General features: G+C 41.6%; 1 protein-coding gene across 2 annotated transcripts in view; it reads right to left on the bottom strand.

Annotated features, from left to right (window-relative positions):
* Nucleotides 1-25,884, bottom strand: part of NOX3 (NADPH oxidase 3) — a 31,821-nt gene extending 5,937 nt beyond the window's left edge. The window contains exons 1-11 of one of the 2 annotated variants that reach the window (XM_079971537.1): nt 25,781-25,884; nt 25,427-25,522; nt 24,565-24,675; nt 23,423-23,507; nt 17,109-17,254; nt 15,627-15,808; nt 14,886-15,015; nt 7,202-7,294; nt 6,336-6,589; nt 1,796-1,958; nt 284-430 (exon numbers count right to left, since the gene is read on the bottom strand). In XM_079971537.1, the coding sequence (XP_079827663.1) occupies nt 284-430; nt 1,796-1,958; nt 6,336-6,589; nt 7,202-7,294; nt 14,886-15,015; nt 15,627-15,808; nt 17,109-17,254; nt 23,423-23,507; nt 24,565-24,675; nt 25,427-25,522; nt 25,781-25,825 (1,452 nt within the window). In that variant the 5' untranslated portion in view covers nt 25,826-25,884. The remainder of the gene's footprint in view (nt 1-283; nt 431-1,795; nt 1,959-6,335; nt 6,590-7,201; nt 7,295-14,885; nt 15,016-15,626; nt 15,809-17,108; nt 17,255-23,422; nt 23,508-24,564; nt 24,676-25,426; nt 25,523-25,780) is intronic. The other variant, XM_079971538.1, reaches the window with a different exon arrangement.
* Nucleotides 25,885-26,205: the final 321 nt, after the last annotated feature.

Raw genomic sequence — 26,205 nt, 5'->3', positions numbered from 1 at the left:
CTAAGGGGAAGAGGGCTTGGGGAGCAGTAGCAGATCTGGCTGCCAATCTGCCAGGGCTTGGGTGCTCCTGCATCTGCAGAGAACCTGGCATCAAGTGGTGTACCTGGGACTACCGTGGTAAATATAGTTGGAATGAATACTTTCAAAAGACAAATGTTACAACTATTCACTCTAAGGAAGCTACGCTTTATGTGATTAGGCATTCATTTGATTACTGTTCCTTAGGCTGCAGTCCTGGAAAAGTAAGATTCAGTAACTCAGTCCCATAAGATTTCATTTATACCTGACTTTCATCCCAGCCAGTAAGAAATATGTGATAGCTTAGAAAATGGGCTTTCCCTTTCTCAGCCATTTGTGCTTCCAGCAAGCACAGCAGATCAGCAAACCACTCAAAGGCAGATGGATCTCGGCAAATCCAATAGAAATAAACCTGTCAAGGGAAAGTAAAACAATTCAACAAAGTGCAAGCTTTCATCGGGCATCCTATATGGCTCTTAAATTATTTATTTGGAGATAAGTAGCTAATCTTATAGCTGGCTACTGTGCTCAGGTGTAAATTTATACTTGATTTTCTATCCAGCATTGACGATGTAGAGTTTTTAAACATACTCTAGCAGTCATTCATATACAGTTTAAACGGATTTTTGAAAATCACAGCCACTGCCTCTAAGGCACTGAGATGTAGACATTCTTAATGCTCCATCTAAACTGCTTCCAGTAATATGACAGCACAAGGGACTTGGACCAGGGAGATTTGGTTCAAATATCTGACAAGCCAGGATGCTCTGGCAACTTGGCAAGTTTTGGCAATCAATATAAGAATAGTAACCAACATTTCTATAGCTCTTCTTAAGTGTTCAAAGCACTTCACATCCTTTACCTCAGTAATTCTTACAACAACCCACTGAGGTAGATCTTTATTTTTATCCATATTGCAGATGGCTGAGAAGAGTGGCTTAACTAAGTCCACCTAATGAGTCACATCTGAAGTAACATTTAAACTAGGAGCTTCCTGGACTACATCTCACACACTTAGCCGCTACATTGCACCTCTTTTTAGACTTAATTTTCATAATGAGTTCATGTACAATTACTATCAGTTTTCTGTTGGTAAAATGGGAGTTTCAGTGACACACCTCACAGCATTTTTTACAAGGGCCAGACACCTCCCCTCAATGCATTACCTTGTTTGTGGAATACATGCGGAACTGGAAAAAAGTGGGGAGGAATGGAAATGAATTAATAATTCACCTCAACCGCTATCACTAAAATAGCGATATGGGTTATATCACCAAACTGACCAATATATTGTACATCAGAGAAGGAAGATAATGCAAGTCAGTTTACTTTTTTTTTTTTACTTGGCTATGAAGTTCAAGTCATAATCAATACATATGTTCTATTGGGTGAAATATAGTCCAGACTTAAAACTTTGAATATCTAGAATCATATTAACGTATTTATGCAGAGTTCAAGGCCCCATCTGCACTATACATTTAAAGTAGCATCACACCACAGTCATGGCTGCTCCCAAAGAATCTTAATACTATGGGCCATTTAGCTAAGTGTTGAACAAAGGTAAGAATAAGCAGCTACAGATAGGATTTGCCTAGGAAAAAGCCAGGCAGCTTTGCCTCCCTTACACAGAATGCCACAAGTTAATAGAATTGGGACATTAGCTGGAAGGCAAGTGGCTAGTACAACCATGATGGTTATTTACTGAAATGATCCCTCAAATGAGCAAGTGATGCAAAGCATATTTGCAAATGAAACATGTAACCACAGTACTGATTACCTTTTCCAGTCTCAGTCCTGTGCTTAGATTACAGCACTTATACCAAATTGATTTCAGAATGGAAGCAAAAGGAGTGACTCCTATTCCTGCTGCAATGCAGACACTAATTTGATACTGAAACGCATCTGTTGCTGCTGCTCCAAAGGGCCCATCCACAGCGAGTCTGTAACAAGAAACACTCAGCTAAGATTAGAAGTCTGCCACTGTTCAGAGTTTTCTTTTTGTTGATTTAAGTTTATGTGGATTTTATTTTTCTAAGACAGTGGTACCTTGGTTCTCAAACGCCTTGGTACTCAAACGTCTTGGTTCTCAAATGCCGAAAAACCGGAAGCAAGTGTTCCAGTTTCCGAACATTTTTCGGAAGCTGAACATCCGATGCGACTGTCGGCTATTGTTTCCAGGTCACCTGCACCAATCAGAAGCTGTGCCTTGGTTTTTGAATATGTCGGAAGTCTAACGGATCTCTGGAACAGATTAAGTTGGGCGCTTTTGTTTTTGCTATTTATTTTGTGTTTTTGTTTTTGAGGTTTTTTGGTTAATTTGTTTATGTGACTGTGTGGAACCCAGTTCAGCTACTGATTGATTGACTGTGTGACTGTGGAAATGAATTAAAAAACCCCTATCTAAACAATGACTATCATCAGTGCAGGTAAGAAAAAAAGTTAATTTTAATTTTTATCATCTACAATACTGTCTTATTTATTTTATAGTACAGTACATTGATTATTGCTTTCATTTTGTGGATCAATGGTCTCGTTAGATAGCAAAATTCATATTAAATTGCTATTTTAGGGGTTGTTTTTAGAAGTCTGGAACAAATTAGTCCATTTTGCATTATTTTCTATGGGAAAATGTGCCTTGGTTTTGGAACACTTTGGTTTTGGAACAGACTTCTGGAATGGATTAAGTTTGAGAACCAAGGTACCACCGTACCTGTTATTTTAATATACGGATTACTAACTGTCATGGGAAAATGGAAGAACGGTGGGATATAATTTTTAATAAATACATAAATAAAATATGTTAAAGGACAAAATAGAATCGTTCCAAAATGATGACTTGGTTATATTTGTTACAAGAAGAAGGGCACAGTTTTCCATGAGTGCTGCTTTGCTATCAAAGAAACTATTTAGCAGAAGAGAGCAGGAGGGCTATGTGCATAAGGGCTCTGGCCATTTTATTTAAGCATGCAATTGCAATTTTAAGGATTCCGGCAATCTGATTAGTGACTTAATTGCATGGCCAAATTTAGTGAGAGCATTTGCATATTTAATTATGATTTAAGAAAAAAAGCATCCTGCTTTAAAAGTCTTATTTTCCATAGTGTGCAAATCAAGGCACAGAGGAACTGATTTAATTTTGGAATGTTTTTAATCAGTTTGAAAACTTCTTGCTATGCGGTGAAGGAATGAAAAATGTGAGGGTGGGGATAGAATTAGATATATTAGCACGTAATTCATAAATATATGAAAATGTCTGCATTAAAAGGAGCATTCAGAGCAAAACGAGCCTGCCACCAATTCAGGAAGGGAGATTCCTTCTTCTCTTACACTGCTTCTCAGTCCTCCTGGCTAGATAAGTCTTTTTCCTACGGAGCCACTTTCTCTTGAATGCACATAACTGGTGCCCGACTGTCCATTGTTCTTTCTTAAATGCCATGCTTAAAATCATCTAACATCTTTTCTACTTTGAGGATATATTGAGGATATTCATTGGATAAAAAGTGGTTTAGTGACATAAACTCAGAAGACTTAAAATTCAGGATTTGGATTTAATATATAGGGTTTATATTTTAATCCTCTCTGGGGCAATCTGGTTAAAAAAAGAAGTTAAGGATAGTTAATCATACACAGGAAGCTGCTTTATACTATCTTAGACTATTTGCTCAGCTAGCCCAGCATTGTCTAATCCAAGGCTGGAGAACAGCAGGCCTTGCCACTTTCCAGGCCCTCTTCCTAAACTTAACTTCTTCCCAATCCACACACACTCTAGCTCAGGCTTCCTCAACCTCGGCCCTCCAGATGTTTTTGGCCTACAACTCCCGTGATCCCTAGCTGGCAGGACCAGTGGTCAGGGATGATGGGAATTGTAGTCTCAAAACACCTGGAGGGCCGAGGTTGAGGAAGCCTGCTCTAGTCTCAAGCTACAGCCCCAATGGCCCTGTTTTGTGCCCTCCTCAAGAGCTTTTTGCCTGGTTGAAATGCTTCCCTGAACTATAATTAGGCCTCTCACTAGCCTGAAAGGATGACAGAGAGATTTGGGTGTGGGGAGGGGAATGCGACACTATGTCAAAACCTCTGATGTTTACCGTACACGGATAAGAGTCATACCTGTTGCTCCATCTACATTTACTCTGACCCCACCCACTACATGCATGTGGCCCCCAGGAACAGGGATGGCGGGGGAATTTGATTCATTATGCGTTTAAAGCCAAATCTATCAGCCTCACACTTTCCGAAACAAAATGCAAACAGCCAGCTGACCTTTGGAATTCTCACTTATCCAAATTTTGCAGTTCTCCAACTCATCAATGCATATATTAGGGAAAAGTCTGCATAAAAATGAAGATATCTATGAAAATAACATACAAAAACGCATTATATTAGGTGGGGATTGTTTGCAAGAATGGGTCCATTAGTCAAAACTGCATGGAAAAATGTGTTTATTAAGAGATATTCATGCTAAAATGCTAAGGGATTTTCTGCAGGGTGCTGCAGAAATGCAGAGAGCTGAATTTAAGATTGGAATATGGAGAAATACATAATTATATGTCCACTAAACAGGTAAGACATAAATAGAAGAGAGAAAATGAAAAAGTGAAAGCATTTCTAACTTTCAGTAAAGATGTCTGTGGTTTTTTGTTTTTAAAAAAAGATTGGAAAACTGAGAAATCGAGAGAACCAAAACTCAGGAGGCTGTCCATGAGGGAAGGAGGCCTGAAGAAGGATCCCCACCCCAATCCAATCTGACTGGCAGAAGCGCTTTAGGATCTCAGGCGGAGGTCATCTTGGCCTCCACCTTTTACCTGATACCTTTAACCAGAGATGTCCAAGGCCTCCTTGCAAACCTTGTTCTCTGAGTTCCAGTCCCTTTCCTACACTGGAACCTGGTCATTTCCTATCAGGGGTCCTTAGGCACCTTTAACTTTTTCTAGGCTGCACCTCAGTTCAGAAGGTATCCCTGGCTGGCGGGGGTTTTATGAATCGTGATATCGCGTCAGGTCGCATGACATGTGCCAACTTTTAGGAAGCTGCAAACAGACGGGAAGAAGATAGATTTGTGAACAACTTCCTGAAAACAAAATGCCAGCATCCAGCACACACTGCAAAGATTGCCTTGTCCCAGATACCCTGTTAAGTTGCTGGTACTATTTTATAATGATTAGGAAGGATGAAGAAAGTTTATGGCAAAGCTGGGGGGAAAAAATAGCAGGTATGCTAACAAGCAAATAAGAACTGGCTATAGAGCCAGAGTAGATTCAAAAAGTTTTACTTCCAATCTGGGGGTAATTTATTTTTATCTCTTTTATCCTTTGGTTATTTATAGGCATTGCAGCAAAAACAAACATTGCTGATTTTTAGTTAAAATATCTATCCTCTCCCTTCCCATGCAGCATAGTGGTAAGCATACATAGTTAGGTAAAGGTAAAGGTACCCCTGCCCATACGGGCCAGTCTTGACAGACTCTGGGGTTGTGCGCCCATCTCACTTAAGAGGCCAGGGGCCAGCGCTGTCCGGAGACACTTCCGGGTCACGTGGCCAGCGTGACATCGCTGCTCTGGCAAGCCAGAGCCGCACACGGAAACGCCGTTTACCTTCCCGCTGGTAAGCGGTCCCTATTTATCTACTTGCACCCGGAGGTGCTTTCGAACTGCTAGGTTGGCAGGCGCTGGGACCGAGCAGCGGGAGCGCACCCCGCCGCAGGGATTCGAACCGCCGACCTTTCGATCGGCAAGTCCTAGGCGCTGAGGCTTTAACCCACAGCGCCACCTGCGTCCCACGTACATAGTTACTCAGAAGTAAATGCTATGGAGCTCAATGGACTTACTCCCAGTACTTGAATTACAGGGGAAGGAGGCATTGCCTTTGTGTTGCTGTTTTTAGAAAACTATGGAGGGACATGATTTTGCTAAAATTGGGAGGTAGGATCTGTGGGTTTCATTAAGCCCCCTGCTCCCCCCCAACCTGTCCCTTCCCCTATAAGTGAAGCACTTTATGAACCTTACAGTTGCAGACTTAAACAGTTGCTTAGCTTTCCTACTGAAAACCATGGAATGTCAAAGTGCTTAGTTTTGGCTGGATCATGGGCATATCAAATAATGTTCAATATCTTTTCCAAGTAGCATGATTTAAGCAGTCCTCCTGAAGGAAAACATTAATATATGGGGGTTTTTTCCTCCTGCCAGTGAGACTTCGAGAATGCTGTGTTTTACTACATCTATAATTATAATTTATACTCTGTTTCGAAAAAAACCCTTCACAAATTGTTAGTTAATCAAAACAAAATGACAAGTATGCAACACTGCAGTTAGTTATCAAACCTTGGCAGCTTCCAGGGCTCCTGAAAGGTTTTCTCCTCTGCTCCAAAGGCGCTGAAAAGGGCTTCTGTCCAATCCCCGACTGACCTTATGTGTACACTGAAAAAGTCGTCTTCTGGGGCTGAAGTGAGAGTGAATGGGTGCCATTCCATCTGTGAGATAGTGGGGCACTGGAGAAAGATATACTGACCAGCCTCCATCTTAAAGCCACGTTTTTTCATATGAAGCTCCAGAACTCCAGAGGAATGAGACACCACCTAAGCCACAGTCAAATGACAATCAGCACACAATATGTCTAGGAACCCAAGGAGCTTTCTTCTACCAAGTCCATTGGTCCATCTAGTTCAGTATTGTGTACACTGACCAGGAGTGGCTCTTTCTAGGGTTTCAGGGAAGGAACTCATGGAACTCACACAGCCCAACCTAGAGATGCTGGGGATTGAACCTGCATGCAAAGCAGAGGCTCTACCACTGAATGGCAACCCCAAAATAGTCCTGTGCATCAACAAGGAATGTAATAATAGATGTGACTCAGCTGATTTTAAATGGGCAAATATTAGCTACCATTTGCCCCTGGTTGCATGACTTTTTGCTGGCCACAGCGCCTCCATATTTTTCACATGGTGATGATGTTGCATACCTTGCAGTTCAATTTCCGACTTGCCATTGCAGGAAAACTTTTTTCTTAACAGTATTATGAAAGTAAGGCAATATTGAAATGCTCATGTATATGGAAATGAAAATGAACCCCAGAACAGAATGTGCAGTACACCAACAAAATATTGAATACAGAACTTTCTACTGATGAAGCAATATAACCATACATTTTTATTTTAATACAGATAATAAAGCTGATATGACACACACACCTTTGTAATGACAACCTCTTGCTGAAACCTCCAGAGCCTAATAATTCTTTCACAGATGTACAATATCACAGGGCATAAGACCCACTTCCAAGCCTGTTGGGGATCATATAAAGAGAAGTTTTAATGCATATATAAGCTTTAAATTTCTGGTGGAAACCACTGCAGACACTATGTCATTTCAGTCCATCTCCACCTTGCCTTCAAAGAGGATGCTAAGGTGGGCAATATACCCAAAATTCCTAAGCAAAGAGGAGGAGTGCTTGCCAAACACTCCACCGCTCCACTGACGGAGAAGAGAATGCAGGTTTCCATCTTTTCCACAGGGGTTGGAAACTTATGGCCCATGGAGCTGTTAAGGGCTTTAAATACTAATAGTAATAACTTGAATTTAGCCCACTAATGAAACAGAAGCCAGTGCAGCTCTCTGAGCAGGGTGTGTAATATGCTGAAAAGGTGTCACTCCTGTCAGTAATTGTGCTGCATCTTCCTGAACTAACTAGGTTTCCAAGGGAAGTGCAAAGAAAGCCCTACTTAGAATGTGTTACAGTAATGCAATAAGGCCATGGGTGGAGCTGTGATCTAAACCACTGAGCCTCTTGGGCTTGCCAACCAGAAGGTCAACAGTTCGAATCCCCATGATGGAGTGAACTCCCGTTGCTCTGTCCCAGCTCCTGCCAATCTAGCAGTTCGAAAGCATGCCAGTGCAAGTAGATAAATAGGTACTGCTGCGGCGGGAAGGTGCACTCTGGTTTTCGTCACGGTGTTCCGGTGCGCCAGAAGTGCAAAAGTGCAGAAGTCCTGCTGGCTACATGAGCCGGAAAGCTGTCTGTGGACAAACACCAGCACCCTCGGCCTAAAAGCAAGATGAGCGCCACAACCCCATAGTTGCCTTTGACTGAACTTAACCATCCAGGTCCATCTAGTAGTTGGGACACGGGTGGCGCTGTGGGTTAAACCACAGAGCCTAGGACTTGCCGATCAGAAGGTCGGCAGTTTGAATCCCTGCGACGGGGTGAGCTCCCGTTGCTCAGTCCCTGCTCCTGCCAACCTAGCAGTTCAAAAGCACGTCAAAGTGCAAGTAGATAAATAGGTACCGCTCTGGCGGGAAGGTAAACAGCGTTTCCGTGCGCTGCTCTCTTCTGGTTTGCCAGAAGCGGCTTAGTCATGCTGGACACATGACCTGGAAGCTGTACGCCAGCTCCCTCGGCCAATAAAGCGAGATGAGTGCTGCAACCCTAGAGTCGGTCACGACTGGACCTAATGGTCAGGGGTCCCTTTACCTTTACCTCTTTAACCATCCAGGGGTCCTTTACCTTTACCTTTACCTTACAATAATGCAATATTAAAGTAAATAATGCCTGAACTACAGTAGGGAAACTGAGAAATGGAATTCCCTACCTGTTCATTGTTCAGAGTCCTGAACTAGAAAAAATAATGGGAGGCCTTTCCAAGCTTCTGGGAATCGAGGAGGGGGTGGGCTGTAGAGGGTCCATGGTGTCAGTGGTGGGTTCTGCCAGGGCATAGGGCTTCTTGCACCTGCCTAAGCATGATGGATGCTGATGCAAGCCACGCTCAGCTGTTCGGGATATGGATCCTGTTTGGCTCAGAGTGCATAAATGCATGCTCCGTGAAATTGTCGCTTCTCTTTTTCTGACACAGGCTCTCTAGATTGGATTCTTGAACCTTTAAGAAGAGAGAACCAATTTCCACTCTCTGATTCTGCTGTACAATTAGCAAAGTTTTCTAGTATGATGCATTGGCCAGAAATTGACCCAAAAAGTTCAGTTATGCTGAAATGACCTATTTTTATTAAATTGATTGGGCTGCTTTATTGTCAATAATTACACTTAGCAGATCTATGACATCAAGTTGCTTAGACCTCAAGATATTATAGCTGATAATTGCACTTCATGGGCATATATACTGATCATCCTATTGATCAAATGTACTTAGCTGACCATATATATTAACTGGTCATTCTGTTCAGCTTGAGCTACAACAGCTTTAGATAATTAGATATAATGGAAGATGCAGGATTTTTTTAGACATGCAAGCATTCATTCTCCCGTTTTAGTTTTAGTATCGGAAAAACAGCTTACAGTGGCTTATTTTAGTCAGCAGAGGATATGCAAAATGGATGTGCTTTCATTTATTGACTTTGCAACTCAGTTATACCAAAGTACTTAGATTTAAGTTTCTCTTTAATTAATACCGTACTTTATATATTAATAAAACCAAGAATAACAGTATGCAATGGGGAGAAACACGGGGCAGTTGCCCTAGTCTGTATCCAATGCTGAACAAAACTAGATCATGTAGCTATTTGCAAATACTATTGTGAAATATGTATTGTTATCAAAACCAGCCAAAGTGATGCTGAATAGTTGTCTATAAAATTCTTGAACCCTTTGACACTGCAGGTTTTCCACATTTTTCATTACCCTCCTCCCCAGTTTTCCAGAGTATGGTACCATCACAGAACTGGTTGCAATTATTTCTGTTGAAATTTAACACTGATGACATTGAGGCAAAAAAAATACACTTGGTTGTATCCACAGGGGATGTTTTCACTAGCAAAAAGAGGCACCTGATTTTCAATTATTTTCCCCTGACCTACTCAAGTCTCATTTGCCTTATTCCACCCCATTCCAATGGGTCCCTCAAACATCAAGGGCCATGGTTTGGGGGTGGGGGTCACTTACAAATTGGTAGCAGAACCTGCAAAAACAAGTGTCCCAGTTTATGGAATGATATGCTTTTTTTAACCAGCACAAAGCCATCTGAAGTGACTTGACTGGGGGAAGAACTGTGTGGTGGGATCTGCCCTGTCCTCCTGGCCTGGACATTTTTATCAGCTGTGCTCCTAAATCTGATCTGGGGTATTGGATGTCCCCAGGAAGGAGCCAGAACTGCTACTGACTTTGCAACTTAGCAGTCATACTTGAGGACAGGAAATTAAAGATGCAAAAAGGAGGTCATTTATGGCCCTCTCTAGCCTCATTGCATGGTGATGCTTTCACATAGGGGCCAATGTAAATGGCAACTATAGCCTTGCCCTCTTGTCTTGAATGAATTGCCTTTTTAGTTGCAGTCTTCGAGACTAACAAATTTATAATGGGTTAAGCTTAAAAGGACTCTAATCCATAACATTGGGCCATATGAAACTTGTGGGTCTTTAAGATGCCACAAGACTCTTCACTGATTTTCCGGTGACAGCCTAACTTGGCTACCCTCTGGAACATTAGCTTTATTTTTATTTTATATAATTAAAATTATATACCACTTGATTGCAAATATAACAGCTAGGTGGTTTAGAAAAAAAACCCCCAAATAATCACATTGTCAATAAAAGATAAAGTTAAAAAAGATAAAGTATTTTAAATAAAAATACTATCTTTGAATAAAAGATAAAGTTAAAAAGATAAAGTATTTTAAGCAATCCAAAAGAAGAAGAAGAAGAGTTTGGATTTGATATCCCACTTTATCACTACCCGAAGGAGTCTCAAAGCAGCTAACATTCTCCTTTCCCTTCCTCCCCCACAACAAGCACTCTGTGAGGTGAGTGGGGCTGAGAGACTTCAGAGAAGTGTGACTGGCCCAAGGTCACCCAGCAGCTGCATGTGGAGGAGCGGAGACGCAAACCCGGTTCCCCAGATTACGAGTCCACTGCTCTTAACCACTACACCACACTGGCTCTCACACTGGCTTTAAAATATAATTAAAACCAACAGTTAAACTAAAAACAGATTAAAACACATGTCAACTTCTACATGTCTGGATAGGTTTGCTTAAAGTGTTTTTTAGCAGGCATCAAAAAGTGTACAGCAAAGTTACCTGCTTGATATCAAGAGACAGGGAGTTCCAAATTATGGGTGAAGCCATACTAAATTATTGATTTCTTACAAATGCAAAACAAATATTATGTGATACCTGTAGGAGTGCCAGTTCTGCAGTTCAGAGTGGTCAAATGGGCATATATGAGGTAAGATTATCTGAGTACCACAAGCTTAATGCTTGCACCAGGGAGTCTAAGGTGGCACCACAAGATCAAAGTCACTCCATTGCATCGACATTCTTCAGCATAATAGGGTTGCTGCTCAGGCTATAACTCATCTCAGCAGAAGTACTGGAGGTAAAATATTGCTCTGGCTTAAGAAACTGCAGTGGTGCAAGTCACCGATGAAAAGTAAATCATTGGCCTAATTACTAGCTACAGAAAAGCGAAAATCAAGCGTCTTTCTTCTTTCTGTTTGTATTGCACAGACAGAAAAAACCCTGCTGAGGAATTTTTAAACTATTTGATATCCTCCCTGAGAATTCAGCCAAGGCTTTCAAATATGCTCCTTTGATCCATTCGCAAGCAGCTGTAGAAAGTGCTATCTTTAAAGTGTTCTTTTTGTTGGAAATGAATAGTCTTTGATGACTTGTTGAGTGACCAAAGCTTCTTTCCTTGTATTCAGGACACTTGCCTTGTGCCAAGGTGACAAATTCATTAGTCCTGACATTAAATGATATTGGACAGGCTGATGATGGAAGCTGAGGATACAGGCTTTAGTACTCTAAAGGTAGATCACCATCACTTGGAGGTGAACCTGGTCAAATCTATGAAGTGTGTTTCTTTTATATATGTTCTAAACAACTAATAACAGTTTAAATAACATATGAATTCTTTAAAGAGATGATTGACTTCATTCCTTGGCAAGCTTGCTGAATTCTCCATTTGTGACACTTTTGAGACCCACTTTAGACCTAATGTTGTTGGCCTTTTTACTGTGCTGGAAACAGGCATTTCCATTTCAATACTACTGTAATTATTATTATTATTATTATTATTATTATTATTATTATTATTCCCTGCCCATCTGGCTGGATCTCCCCAGCCACTCTGGACGGCTTTAAGTGATACTGTTTAAGCGATACTGTTCATATGGGCTTTGATTTACACCCTTGTGTGATTTGATCAGTGTTGACCAGTTCCTCTCATGTGCTCAGAGAGATTAATAAAGTTGAATCTCAAAATCCTCCAGGAGATATTCTCCCAGAGTTTGTTTGTGGGTGGCTTAGTGGTGGCATTGTAAATCAGAAGAGTTGGGTTTTGTTTTTTTAAAACAATGACCTGGTGACAGTAAACCAGACATCCTTACCCAGCGCTGCCATGGCACAGGCACAAGAAACAAATCTTGAAACTCCTTAAGGAGTAAGATAGATGGCTGTAACATTCATTGCTTATTTAACGTTCACTTCTTTGTGAATGTCTTTGTGAATTTGGGAATGTGGTAAGGAAAGCTTCCTTCTTGGACATCCTAATGTCTATTGAGTTCCACTCAGAGGAAATCTTCCAGGAAGCAGTGAATGATCTGTAAAACTAAGTGGTATGTGCCAACATTGTGTTTTCCCAACTTCAATGTGTTTGTCATTTGTTTCATAGACCAAATCATCTTAATCTGGTATGACTTTGAGATTCAAGATCCATCAGCATTCAAAACTATGCAGCAGAGACTGGTCCTCCAGCCTCAGTCTGCTCTCAGCCTGCTTATCTTCTTACTTCCAGAGCACTGGCTATCAGCTTCCTCCTCCTTAGACTCAGTACTGCAGAACTCAGCAGAGGATGCTCACAAAATTAGAATTAGTCAGCGTTGCAAGTCATTTGCTCTGGCTCCACCTACCCTTGGTCACCTTGAGTTCCATCCTATTGGTCCCAATGGGCCTCAGCCACCACTGAAAGCACAATGAAGCATCAGCTATGAAACTAGGGAGATCTGCCGATCTATTAATCTATCTACAACACAGAAAGCTGCTTTATGCTGAGTCAGAGCATTGGTCCCTCTAGCCCAGTACTGTCTACAATGACTAAACAGCTCTCCAGAATTCCAAGCAGGGGTCTCTCCCAGTCATACCTGGAGATGCTGGAGGTTACCCCTGGGACTTTAACCATGTAGAGCAGGTGCCCTACCACTGTCACAGTGCTTCCCCAATCTTGAGTACATTCCTTTGGGTGTGCAGGGAAGGAGACGTGCCTCACTGATGTTATGCTCATTAGTTTCAGTGCACGGTATTGCAAGACAATGGCTGTCTTTATTCACAGTATTTATTTCTATGGAGACACTAAGTTTTTAGAGATACATTAATATGCATGCAGGGTAGTAGCAAATAATAGTTTTATGTGGGAACCAATCTAGGTCAGTCATTACAATCCTTCTAAGTTATTGATGTATTTTTCCCCCATTGTATTTTAACATAGTAATTTTATTCCTGCTTTCTTTCTGCCCAATCCTAATCTTTTGTGAACAGTAGCCTAAAAATATCTTAATAAATGTTAGATTTTTGTCACTCAAGCATGTGACAAGCATGCACATGATGGTTACTTAATTACCCCCTGTGGATTTGCAGTCTTTGGAGGGTTTGTTTTTGAACAAGATTTCAAACTCTTAGACAGCTTACTTTTGTTTTCTCATTTTGTATTTTTTTTTTAATGCCTTGACATAAAATATTGTTCTTTGCACTGGGTGGTCAGACTGGCAACCTTATTCTAATCAGAGAATTATAGGCACAATATGACACATAATGAAATCATCTAACAGCTTGGAAGGCATTATTGGCAAAGATGGTCAAGCAAATTAATTGGGATTTTTAAACAGGTGCCACTGTGATTAATTTTATACAGGAGGCACTCTTGTTTTTCCACAACCTTGTAAACAGAGCAACACACTTGGGGCTCTTCCAGATGTGTTTTGTGTAGCCCTATAGCTGACTTATTTTGAAATACCTTAAATAGTTCCACAATATTTTCATTGTGTGGAAGGTGCTTTGTGCAGTTTCTCACTTTTATATATGGCAAGGTGGTGGTAGTTTTAGCAATTTTTGTTTCATGGCATTTCCCCACTTTTTCTGACAGGAGGCCTGTCAATCCAGTCTCTAAAACGATGGACAGCTCAGACTGACTCAGTAAACCAAGTACAGTGGTACCTCGGGTTACAGACACTTCAGGTTACAGACGCTTCAGGTTACAGACTCTGCTAACCCAGAATAGTACCTCGGTTTAAGAACTTTGCTTCAGAATGAGAACAGAAATCGTGCTCCAACGGCGCAGCAGCAGCAGGAGGCCCCATTAGCTAAAGTGGTGCTTCAGGTTAAGAACAGTTTCAGGTTAAGAACGGACCTCCAGAACAAATGAAGTTCTTAACCTGAGGTACCACTGTAGTTCCTGCTGTCTATTCTCCTAATCTCCCACGGGGTCAGAATTATATCATATCACATGTTATATGCAAAACAACAACAACAACAACAACAAACACTGAAAGGGGTATCAATAATTTGGGCACATGCTCATAACTCCAACATTTACTGCTTGGTGGAATGAGGGAGCATAAGGCACAGAACATTTCTCAGTCTGAACCAGGTTTTCCCAAACTGAGATCTCCAGCTCCTTTTGGACTACAGTTCCCATCCTCTCTGACAACTGGCCCTGCTAGCTAGGGATGATGGGAGTTGTAGTCCAAAAACAGCTAGAGACCCAAGTTTGGAAAACCCAGATTCTGAACAACTCCCTCCTTGGAGTGGATTGGAAGACGTGCAATCACTCTCTAAGAAACAGCAAAGTAACAATAACACTTTTAAAAAAAATCTGAACAGCAGCACATCTGAAAGGGCCTAGAATGTGGCAAGAAGCAAGAGTCATTCTTACCACAGGGTCATTGCCAGAGAACTGTGGCAAAGGACATTGACCTGATGTTTCCCACTCCAAATAATGATCTTTGCAGTAAGTGACATTGTGCAGCAACAAACTCTGAGGGGTCTGGCCACGGATGAGCTGACTAAACAGAAAAAGAAAAGCATTATAAAGCTAGAGCTGAATAAAAAATGGTCTTTGACATTCCCTTTTCACTTGCATTACCATTAAAAAGTCCCTCTGTGAATTAAAAATCTCATGAGCCTTTCTTTTAGCACACATGGAATAACACAGTGGTGGTCAGCAGTGCCCATCACAATGGGGCAGTGCCAACACTGGCATCTTTGCTGCTTACTTGGACAATGTGTCAGGGTAAAGCTGGGCAGCAGTGAGGTCAGGGCTGTTCAGGCACGCTAGCGCAGCCAGTCCAGTGCTCCCCCCCAGCGAACCAGGCAGCCTCAGCTTCACTCTTGCCCTGCCCCATTCTGGGGTGGCAGTGTGGCACCACCCCACTGTATCAGCCATTCCTGATGGCAGCAGGCTGGGGAAATTTGTGGGTAGGTTACAGCAGGAAGCAGGAGTGTTGGCCTCTCAGACTGTTTCTATGCTGCCCTCAAAGAAGTCCACTATCCATCTTGCATAAATTTATAATATGGGTGATGTGACTTTGGGCACAATCTGGTAGGAAAGCAACCCACAAATGATGACTTCTGATGACGACGACATTAAATCATATTGATGTATACTGATACTCACCCCATCCCATGGATAACCAAACCAATGAAGAAAACAACAAACAGGTGATGAGTATACCAGAACACCTCATAGAAGGACCGTGTGATGATCTCTGTAGATGAAGTCATGATCAGAATTAATGACACAGTGATCAGGAGACCTGTCATTCCAGCAGTAGTTGTTAGTATTTCAGTTATTGTATTCTTTTTGGGGGGAGAAAGAAAAATAATAAAGTGGTTTTATAGGAGAAATGAATAAACGTTGCTGCTTCAGCATAAAAATAAACACATGAAAGATTAGGGGGGGGGTTAATCAGACATACTGGTTTGTTTCTAAGTATTACTCAGAGTAGACCCACTGAAATTAATGGGCCTAAGTTAGTTATGTCTGTTATTTTCAATGGATAGAACTAGCATTGGATGCAACCTACTAGCACTGATTATTAAAACTTAGGTCTGTGCTGGAAAGTGGTATAAATAATATTGTGGTTCGAGGACCCGACCACCGCGACGTGAAAAGAAGACACAGGGACACGTGATATAAGGTTAATGGGCTAGAAAAGGCCACAACTTTATTGATTACAGCAATGAAAAGGTATTGGCTTAGGCATTGGATCGCGAAACAAGTGGGTTTATTCACCAGGGGTTCATCACCTGTTGATGCTAATCCAACTATAGGCTCACCCCTGCTGTCACCGAGGGTCGTGCCATGGCCTCCCGCCAAGCAGGCATCGGACAGAATACACGACCGCCAGATTCCTTTAACGGAATACCCCTAAACATTGAAGGCATAGGCGATGGCCACACCTAGCACTTCGACACACCACAGCACATTATTCCAATGCCTAACCTACCCACCAATACCACAAAAGTTGTGACGATTGCTACGAGGTAGGCGAAAAAACAGGACGACGAAGAGAAATGAGGCCGGGGAGAGGCTGACGCTGCAGCATCAAGGCTGCTGGACACGCCCCCCCACGGCACCTGGTTGGACGGCCACCGGGGGGGGGGCCGTGAGCGCCAGCCAGGTGAGCTGGAGGCAGGGGGCTACGCCCCCTGCTAGAGGCGGTGTTCAGGCTCCCGCCCACAACCACTCCCCTCTCTTTCAGGGAGGAGTCTTTAGCTGCAATTTGTTTGCTTCTGTGAAAGGATTACAGGAAATGATATGATCTAAGAGGTAGCTGTTTTGCTACACTGGAGTCCTTCTGAGGGAATGAAATAGAGCAAGATTCAATGAAACAGAAAGGTAAGAATGAAATCCATGCAGATTAATCTAGCTGTAACTTTCCAAAAGGCAGATGTAAGGCAATAATGCACATGGTGCCACATTCTTCTTTCAAAATAAAGTGTGCTTGTGCAGACGTTTGAAGACACTAAACATTTGAAGACTTTTTGCTTCTATTGTTTCTGGTGTGTGTGAGAGAGAGAGAGAGCGCATGCATTTTCAAGGGAGAGGAAACAGTCCAATGACAAACACCAGCCAATCCCCAAAATGCCAACTTACCATGTCATAGTTCCTGATTGGGTTCAAGTAGGATTCATTAGGGCTCTTGCCAATGCCTGACAGTTTACTGCTTAACTCTCCTGCTTGTTTTGACTGGCTAAGATGGTATCGCTCTATGTTGATCAAATGTGCAATGATGTGAATGGCTTTGAAAAGAAAAGAATTGTATAAAGTGAGGACCATAATATGAAATATTGGAAGCAAACAGATCCTTATTTAAAGGATGAGTCATTGGGTGAACAATGGATGGCTAAACATGTATTCCCAGAATAGAGCTGGGCAGCCTTGATGATGGTGATGACAAATATTTTTCCAACAATGGTCAGGTAATGAGTTATGTGCTTGAGAACATAGCTTGGTTTTCCTTTTGCATTCAATTCTCTCTCTCTCTCTCTCTCTCTCTCTCTCTCGTGTGTGTGTGTGTGAGAGAGAGAGAGAGAGAGAGAGAGAGAGAGAGAATGTCACAATATAAACCATGAAAGCTTGATATTATCCCTGAATACATATTTATACTATAAATCAATATAATACTGTTTCAGTTCATATGTGATACATAGCGTTCAAACATGGGGTGGTTCAGCCTCTCTCACTTTTATCTTTCCACTTTTTCTACAGCTCTCCTTATCATATAAAACCTGTGAATGCATGCGGGGGCCTGGTTTCATTCCCATAGGTTCAAAACACCAGAGTTGTTGTCCCATTCACTTCTATGGGATTGCAAAGGAACAAGCACACAACATTGTCTTTCCCACTTCTATGAATGAGGCTGCCCTTGTAGGCAACGTGCTGTTCAATTTACATTGAAGCCTTTTTGTGTGGAAGATGCATAGGCCCCCACTTTTTTGCACTGTGGAGAAATGTGTGTGTTTGCCCATTGTAGTGTATAGAGCATCTCTTACATTCAAAACATGCCCATCACACGTCAGCAGCTATGGAAGAGCAGGCCATAAATCCAAGTCTATGATCATACATAAGTAGTTCATATGTGCTATTATTACTTCGTTGCACGCTAGTCTATAATTTTCCATCTATCTCATTGCTGGATTGTTTTATGGAGAGGGGGTTAGTAAATGAGCTGCAATTACAGGTCATTATCCATCAGTTCAGAATGTAGAGAAAGAGCCAAACAAGAGAGATGTCTTGATACATTTGGCTAATCTGTGTTTGTTCTCAGCGAAGCATATACAGCTCTTATTGAACTGGTGCACATACTTATTCAAGAGAGTAAAAGCCACTTCTCTGTCTTTCTGCATGCCTGTCTGGGATAATAGTTGCACTGAAGTTAGTCACCTTTTAATTAAGTACTTAAGCATAACCATTACAATCAGTTTCCTAACTTGTATTATATGGATTCTTTTCTATTCATCGAAATGTTAAAATAGCACAATTTAAAATAAAACAAAAACATATTTTTTAAACAGTTTAAAACTATCTAAAACATTTAGAAGCATCTCTTACACTCAGATTTATTAATTTCACAGTTACCGTGCTCAGAATTTAACAGCCATGTCTTAACCTGCATAGATTGCCAATGCCTCCCTTTATTTACACCTCTCCTATACTGTGATCGCCACCATCCTGTAAATTATTCCTAGTCCATTAATAGCTTTCATGTCTTATCATAAATGCATACATTCAAACATAGTTAGATAAAATCCCTGTTCCATTCCTCCCAAGGCAGAGGCCCTAAGCAGTATCTGTGGACAAGAAATGTGTGTAAAAACTAGGGGGGAATCCCAAGCTCTCAACAACAATGTTTCCCATGCATCACATAACCAGCTCTGTCTAAAGCAGCCTTTCTCAACCTGTGGGTCCTCAGATGTTGTTGAACTACAACTCTCATCACCCCTAGCTAGCAAGGCCAGAGCTCAGGGATGATGAGAGTTGTAGTCCAACAACATCTGGGGACCCACAGGTTGAGAACCGCTGGTCTAAAGGGAGCCCCATCTACATGTGTAGGGTTTTCCTCCATAGGAATGAGAAACATGGCTGGGTAGTTTCCCCATCTTTGTGGAAGAAGCCCAATGTGTGCCAAAGTATCACTTTTCAGACCCAGTCAATCAGGCATCGGCTGGGAGGAAAATCTCTCTCCTGAAGCTGATATTTGTATTGGGAGGAAATCTCCCTTTGGTGGACTTAAAGTTAATGCACCTTTAGTTTGATACCTTGAGGAAACTAAAACAAGATCAATTAATACAGTTCTATTCCTGGAATGACTTGTTAATTAAAAGGGGGAAATTGTGCTTTCTTCAGGAATCCATTCTTATGTTGAAAGAAAAGTGGTATGTTGCTGGGCTGATAGAGAAATATAACTCCACACAGCACTGTAATGTGTTCTGCATTCCATGCTCTTTTGAGGTTTTGAGCAGAACAAAAATTCAGCTGACTGATCCTGGTGGGAAGTGTGCCATTTTGGAGCCCTTCCACAGTCCTTCTTGAAGGCAAGGGAGTATCAACAGCTGTTGGGCAGAACTCTTGAGCCACTGATCTTATTATTTAGACTTATCCCTTTTGCATTGGATCTACATTGTATGCAGAAGGAATGAATCTAAGTTGATGGTTGGGTACAGGCGACTTCACACTTACATGAGGGCTACAATCGCAGGTACCACACATATATGTGAAATCATGTATAGTGGGGAACAGCATCTAAAAAGCTTGTAAACTGTTATACAGTGGGCACTGTTATACAGTGGTTTCACTCCTTCCTCCTGGGCCGTGTTCAGAAAGTGGTGGTGGGGGATGAGTGTTCAGACCCCTGGACCCTCACTTGTGGGGTGCCTCAGGGTTCCGTCCTCTCCCCCATTCTTTTTAACATCTATATGAAGCCGCTGGGAGAGATCATCAGGGGGTTTGGACTGGGTGTCCATCAATATGCAGATGATACCCAGCTCTACCTCTCTTTCAAATCAGAACCAGTGAAGGTGGTAAAGGTCCTGTGTGAGTGCCTGGAGGCGGCTGGAGGATGGATGGAGGCTAATGGATTGAGGTTGAATCCTGACAAGACAGAAGTACTGTTTTTGGGGGACAGGGGGCGGGCTGGTGTGGAGGACTCCCTGGTCCTGAATTGGGTAACTGTGCCCCTGAAGGACCAGGTGCGCAGCCTGGGAGTCATTTTGGACTCACAGCTGTCCATGGAGGTGCAGGTCAATTCTGTATCCAGGGCAGCTGTCTACCAACTCCACCTGGTACGCAGGCTGAGTCCCTACCTGCCCGGGGACTGTCTCGCCAGAGTGGTGCATGCTCTAGTTATCTCCTGCTTGGACTACTGCAATGCGCTCTACGTGGGGCTACCTTTGAAGGTGAGCCGGAAATTACAACTAATCCAGAATGCGGCAGCTAGACTGGTGACTGGGGGCGGCCGCCGAGACCACATAACACCGGTCTTGAAAGACCTACATTGGCTCCCAATACATTTCCGAGCACAATTCAAAGTGATGGTGTTGACCTTTAAAGCCCTAAACGGCCTCGGCCCAGTATACCTGAAGGAGCGTCTCCACCCCCATTGTTCTGCCCGGACACTGAGATCAAGCACCGAGGGCCTTCTGGCGGTTTCCTCATTGCAAGAAGCAAAGCTACAGGGAACCAGGCAGAGGGCCTTCTCGGTAGTGGCGCCCACCCTGTGGAACGCCCTCCCATCAGATGTCAAAGTGATAAACAACTACCTGACATTCAGAAGACATCTTAAGGCAGCCCTGTTCAGGGAAGTTTTTAATGTGTGATTTTACTGTATTTTTGGTTTCTGTGGAAGCCGCCCAGAGTGGGCGGGGTACAAATAATAAATTATTATTATTATTATTATTATTATTATTATTATTATTATTATTATTGTAAACACCTTCTAAACCTCTGGAACCCTGTGAAAATTTCCTTTAAAAAACCAGCAGCACTTCCTAGTCTTTTCCTCCACTCTTTTCATACCATTTTCGCAGCTTTTGTGCTCTTTTGGGGCCATTTTTGCCTGTTTCACACCTTTTTTGCAGTTTAAATCAAATTATTTATTCATTTCCCAACACCACACATTTACATGGTTGTATGCGAGTTGAACGTGTGTAAGCAAGGAGTTGCCTGTATATCAAAGAATGTAACATGTGTCTTTAAAAAATGGGGGGGGGGGTGCTTAGTGAATTTATGGAAGAATTGTTGGTGGGAACGATAGAGGGCATCTGGGAACATCTGCTGGAGGAAAGAAAGCCAAAAATATACACCATGAACAGCTAACAGCAAGTGGTCTTTTGAAAATCTATGGCTATTTCCAATATGTGAGACCTAAGGTTAAAAGATCAGGAAGAAGGCCAAGACAGAAGGCTGTGTTCTGGTTGTCTTAGGACTCCTGAAAGTTCAAAAGATCAGGGAGTGGGAACCTGTCTGTCTGAAAAACAGCATATGATGGGACAACATGTGAGGGTCTGGGAAACTACCCTGATGACCCCAGATCAAGTGACCTCAAATGCTACTCACTCATAACTTCCGTCATGTTTGATGAAAACTGGAAAGTATAAAGCAAGGACTTGTGCACCTAGGATTTTGGAGATCAAGAAGACAAGTCCAGATGTCAGAGTGCATCAGCCAAACTCTGACCTCTTACCAGCTCTGCTCAGATTGGCCATCTGAGGAGGTATGCTTGAGTAAGTATGAACGGATAGGGATAATGTTTAGACCATGGGTAGGCAAACTAAGGTCTGGGGCTGGATCCGGCCCAATCGCCTTCTAAATCCGGCCAGCCGATGGTCCAGGAATCAGCGTGTTTTTACATAAGTAGAATATGCCATTTTATTTAAAATGCATCTCTGGGTTATTTGTGGGGCCTGCCTGGTGTTTTTACATGAGTAGAAATGTGTGTTTTTATTTAAAATGCATCTCTGGGTCATTTGTGGTGCATAGGAATTTGTTCATTCCCCCCCCCCCCAATGTAGTCCAGGCCCCCACAAGGTCTGAGGGACAGTGGACCAGCCCCCTGCTGAAAAAGTTTGCTGACCCCTGTTTTAGACCTTGTTATTGACTAAATAATTGATTGCAGCATAAAGGTGTGTGTTTGGTCTTTGGCACTCCTATCCGTAAGATCCTCCTGTTTAAAAGGGTAAGCCCTCTGACACAGCAATTAAATGGTTAAAGGCACACATTCTGCATAACAAAGGATCTGTGTTGCTTCTTGGATGCAGCAAAGAAAGCTGCAGAAAACTTGGTAGAAAACTGGAATGGTTTGGAGAAGAGCAAATGCTCCTTGCTCCTGTGAAGACTGCACATTTTCTAGTAACTAATGAGAGGAGAAATTTCTTGAGAGAATGCTGTCTCCTGCCAGGGAGATTCAGAATTTTAAGTCTTGTTTTATGCTTTTATCCATTTAGGTTTTACATAATTGTATTTGGATTTGCATGGATTCATTTTGTTTCATCTCATTTTTATTTCAATTTAATATTGCATTTTCATATTTGTTAAAATAGGGCCATTTTCTTTCTTTTTTAAAAAAGGGGCAGGGTAGTGCTATGCCAGGAAAAATCAGGGTGGCATTCAACTAAGTTTTACTAAGAGTAGACCCATTGAAGAGAATGAACCTAACTGAGTCATGATCATTACTTTCAGCGGGTCTACTCTGAGTAAGCCTTAGTTGGCATTTTAAGCTTGTTTATGCTGTAGGGTTTCGGTGGATCTAAACTTCAGTCAGTGTTACCTTGCGTTACTTTCATTCTATTAAACCTTTGTTTTATAATGATCTGATGACTAGATAAAAATAAAGGAAACTGATTCTCACCTGCTACTAAAATATGTAAGAATTGCAAATCAATAATAGGGGTACCATAAGTGATACCAGACAGAGCTTCTTCCTATTCCCAAAAAACAACTGCATTTATTCACTCCCTCAGTAAGCCATCCCTGAAATAACAGAACTGGTCTCCATCACAGCAGAAAGTGTTGTTATCAGGGAGAAGGGGAAATGCACTCTTACTTGGGAGTTTCATTGAAAACAATAGATTCTAAGGAGACATATTTGAGAACACTGAGTGTGTCTCTGGATACCAAGGGTAGAAAGTTGAGTTCTTCAGCGATTCCCCCCCCCAACCCCCCAACCCCAAATTTTTATATTTGTTTGCTCACACCTGAATTCCAAATATTCAGGGATTTGATTGAAAGTGTGTGGCTAAAAGCAGGGCCAGGCCACACATACAAGCCCGGCCCTCAGTGTCCCCACGTGGGTCAGTTCCACATTGGACCTCCCTGCATTAAGACTGCATGATTAGCACTCCAAATTCATATTACTCCAGACAAAACAAGGAAGCCTACATTGTAAGCATTAAGTTAAAAAAAAAACTTACTTGCATTCACAGCTACTCCATATGCAATAGTCTTGTGAAATGTGACACTTTTGTCAAGTTGTCTCCTCAGGACTCCTCCACAACACTTGATGAAAAGGGGAAAAGATATGCATCTTAAATCATTTTTATGAACTTGAAATTCCATGCAAACATAATTATAAAATACAGTCTATCTAGTCCAGAATTTACTGAACATAGCTGGAATACTGCAGCCAGAAGCAATGTTGAGAGGTGATTCCAAGATTCACCTATGCTCACTCCTACAATAATAAACTATGGTTTATCATTACAAGAATGATCAAAAACCCTTAGGGAAAAAGGAGATGGTGCTGCTTTCACTGATAATGGTGAGCTACACTCCTGAAAAAGTGTTACAGAGTTTCTCCTCACCTTGGAGAAGTTTGATGGCATGGTCCCCCTCATTTCCTTGCTCAAAGTTAGGCTGGATAATTTTGAGAGGCCATTTTGAGAGGCAAAACTCAAGTTAATTTTGACTGTGGTTTATTGTAACAAGCAAGTTTCACAAACCAATATCTGAAGTAGGCTTCTTTAAGTAAACCATAGTTAAAGCTAATTGAAGCTTGTCCAGATTGGGGCATAATGCTAAACAACTGGTGGTTAAAAAACAACAACAATAGTAGCAAAAGCTTCCAATATCCTCCCTGCAGATATATAAGCTGAGGAGAAAAGAAGAGAGAATGAATGAGTCTAAATCACCTAGGGCCTTCTCGCTAGTGGCACCCGCCCTGTGGAACACCCTCCCACCAGATGTCAAAGAGAAAAACAACTACCAGACTTTTAGAAGACAACTGAAGGCAGCCCTGTTTAGGGAAGGTTTTAATGTTTGATGGACTATTGCATTTTAATATTCTGTTGGAAGCCGCCCAGAGTGGCTGGGGAAACCCAGCCAGATGGGCGGGATATTGTTATTGTTATTGTTATTATTAAAATATTATAGCTATATTTGCAACACTGTGATGAGTGTATGGAAAAATACACTCCTGTAAATATCCACTAGCAGTCAAATGCTACAGTTTATCAGTTTCTTTTAAATGTGTGTTTATAACAAGAACATTATCAGTGAACCTTTTCAATGATCGTTTAAAAGGCAATACTTGTGCAATAGGGGAAAAAGTACTTACAAAACTTGTTCCCCTTAAGAATGAAACCAGGTTTCTACTAACTGGTAAGAGGATTAGCAGGCAGTTAAAGTTGAGGCAGGTGGCAGAAGCTCTTGCCCAGGCAAGCGTGGACTAGACACAAAATGACAAAATGTTTTTACACATATGAAATGAATAAAAGCACAAGAAATGTTTTAGCCCCCCAAAGCTGACAAATTACCATCTGATTTTATGTTTCACAATTTTACAGCCAGGGAGGGCAATTCTGCCATACAGCAGGGTGAAGTGGCCTGGTGTGTGTGTGAAATGGATGAAGGCAAGATTGGGAATCTTAATGCTGCAACAAGACTTTTAACGTTTTGGTCCTCATGCCTCCCAGACATCATTGGACTATATACAGTTCCTATCAGCCCAGTCATAATGGCCAATGGCCAAGAATAATGGAGGCTGTAGTCACAAAGTAGCTGGAAAGCACCGGATCAGGGAAGGCTGTAGTAGTATAATGTCACAAATCATACCATGTTAGGTAGTCAGGAATATTACGATGTCCCTGCAGTAAGTGGTTCTGCTTGGGTAAGAGATGCATTACTATAGATACATGATTCAGGAAACAATGGATAAGTTCTTTTTCCAATCCAGTTTATGACTAACAAAAATGAATGAGATATGGATGCAGTATACTCCTAAATCGCAAAACTAAAACAAATCAAGTGGGATTAAAAAAAAGCAACCAGTTAGGCTGGTTTTAAAATTATGGGGCATTTGGTTACAAAAAACAGGAAAAAAACACGAAGCAGAATGGCATGCAGATCAGTGAGACTTTAGGGTACATAAAAATACAGAAGCACATGGTTAAAGGGGAATTTAACAAACTTTTACTTACACCCAACATAACTCGAGTATAAAGATAGGCATCTTCCTCTTCATACCAGTTGAATGTGTCAATAAACAGGTATAAGTTCATTCCCAACCACAATAACTACAGTAAATAGAAAATATATTGAAGATCAATTACAATGTTCTTTTTCTATTTTTCTTTTCTAATGCAATGTATAATTAAGAAATCTCACAACTGCGTTGTATTTGTCAAAAGAACCCAATTCTAAACAGAATGAAACTTTTGAGCATCAGTTGTGTGAATGATAAAAATGAAACATTTAGGGGAAAGTGGAGAGTTCCTTTGAAATATCAGAAAATGAATCAGAACCAGCAGCTTGATTATGAAATAGATACTTACAAATAACAGAACTGACAAGCTTTCATTCAAAATCCAATACACCATCTTGATTGTCTCTGTTCTGTGCTAGCAACAATTCACTCCCTTGTAATACAAATTGAATTCTCTGTATCTTCCTCTTGCTGCATAATCAGCTCTCTGGAGCAGCAGCCTAGGAATATTCTAATTAAGGACTTCCTACCAGATGTCGATCTCCAAGGGGGACATAGTTTGTGATGTGAGAAACTAATCTAATAGGCAGTTTCTGTCCAAATTATTTTGGAATAAATGAAAGGTTTATTAGAATCAGTGAATCCCAGCCTCCACCCACCCAGTTTCAAACAACAGGTTTCAAATACACCCTAGATTTCCCCCACCCACCCCTTACAAACACTGGAGATTAGGAAGCTGTCTTATAGACTGAAGCTGGTCTGTCTAGTTCAACA

This window comes from Podarcis cretensis (assembly GCF_951804945.1).
Source record: "Podarcis cretensis genome assembly, chromosome: 3".
Taxonomy (NCBI): Eukaryota; Metazoa; Chordata; class Lepidosauria; order Squamata; family Lacertidae; genus Podarcis; species Podarcis cretensis.
Note: the sequence above shows the minus strand (reverse complement) of the source record. Positions and strands in the feature narration are given on the sequence as shown.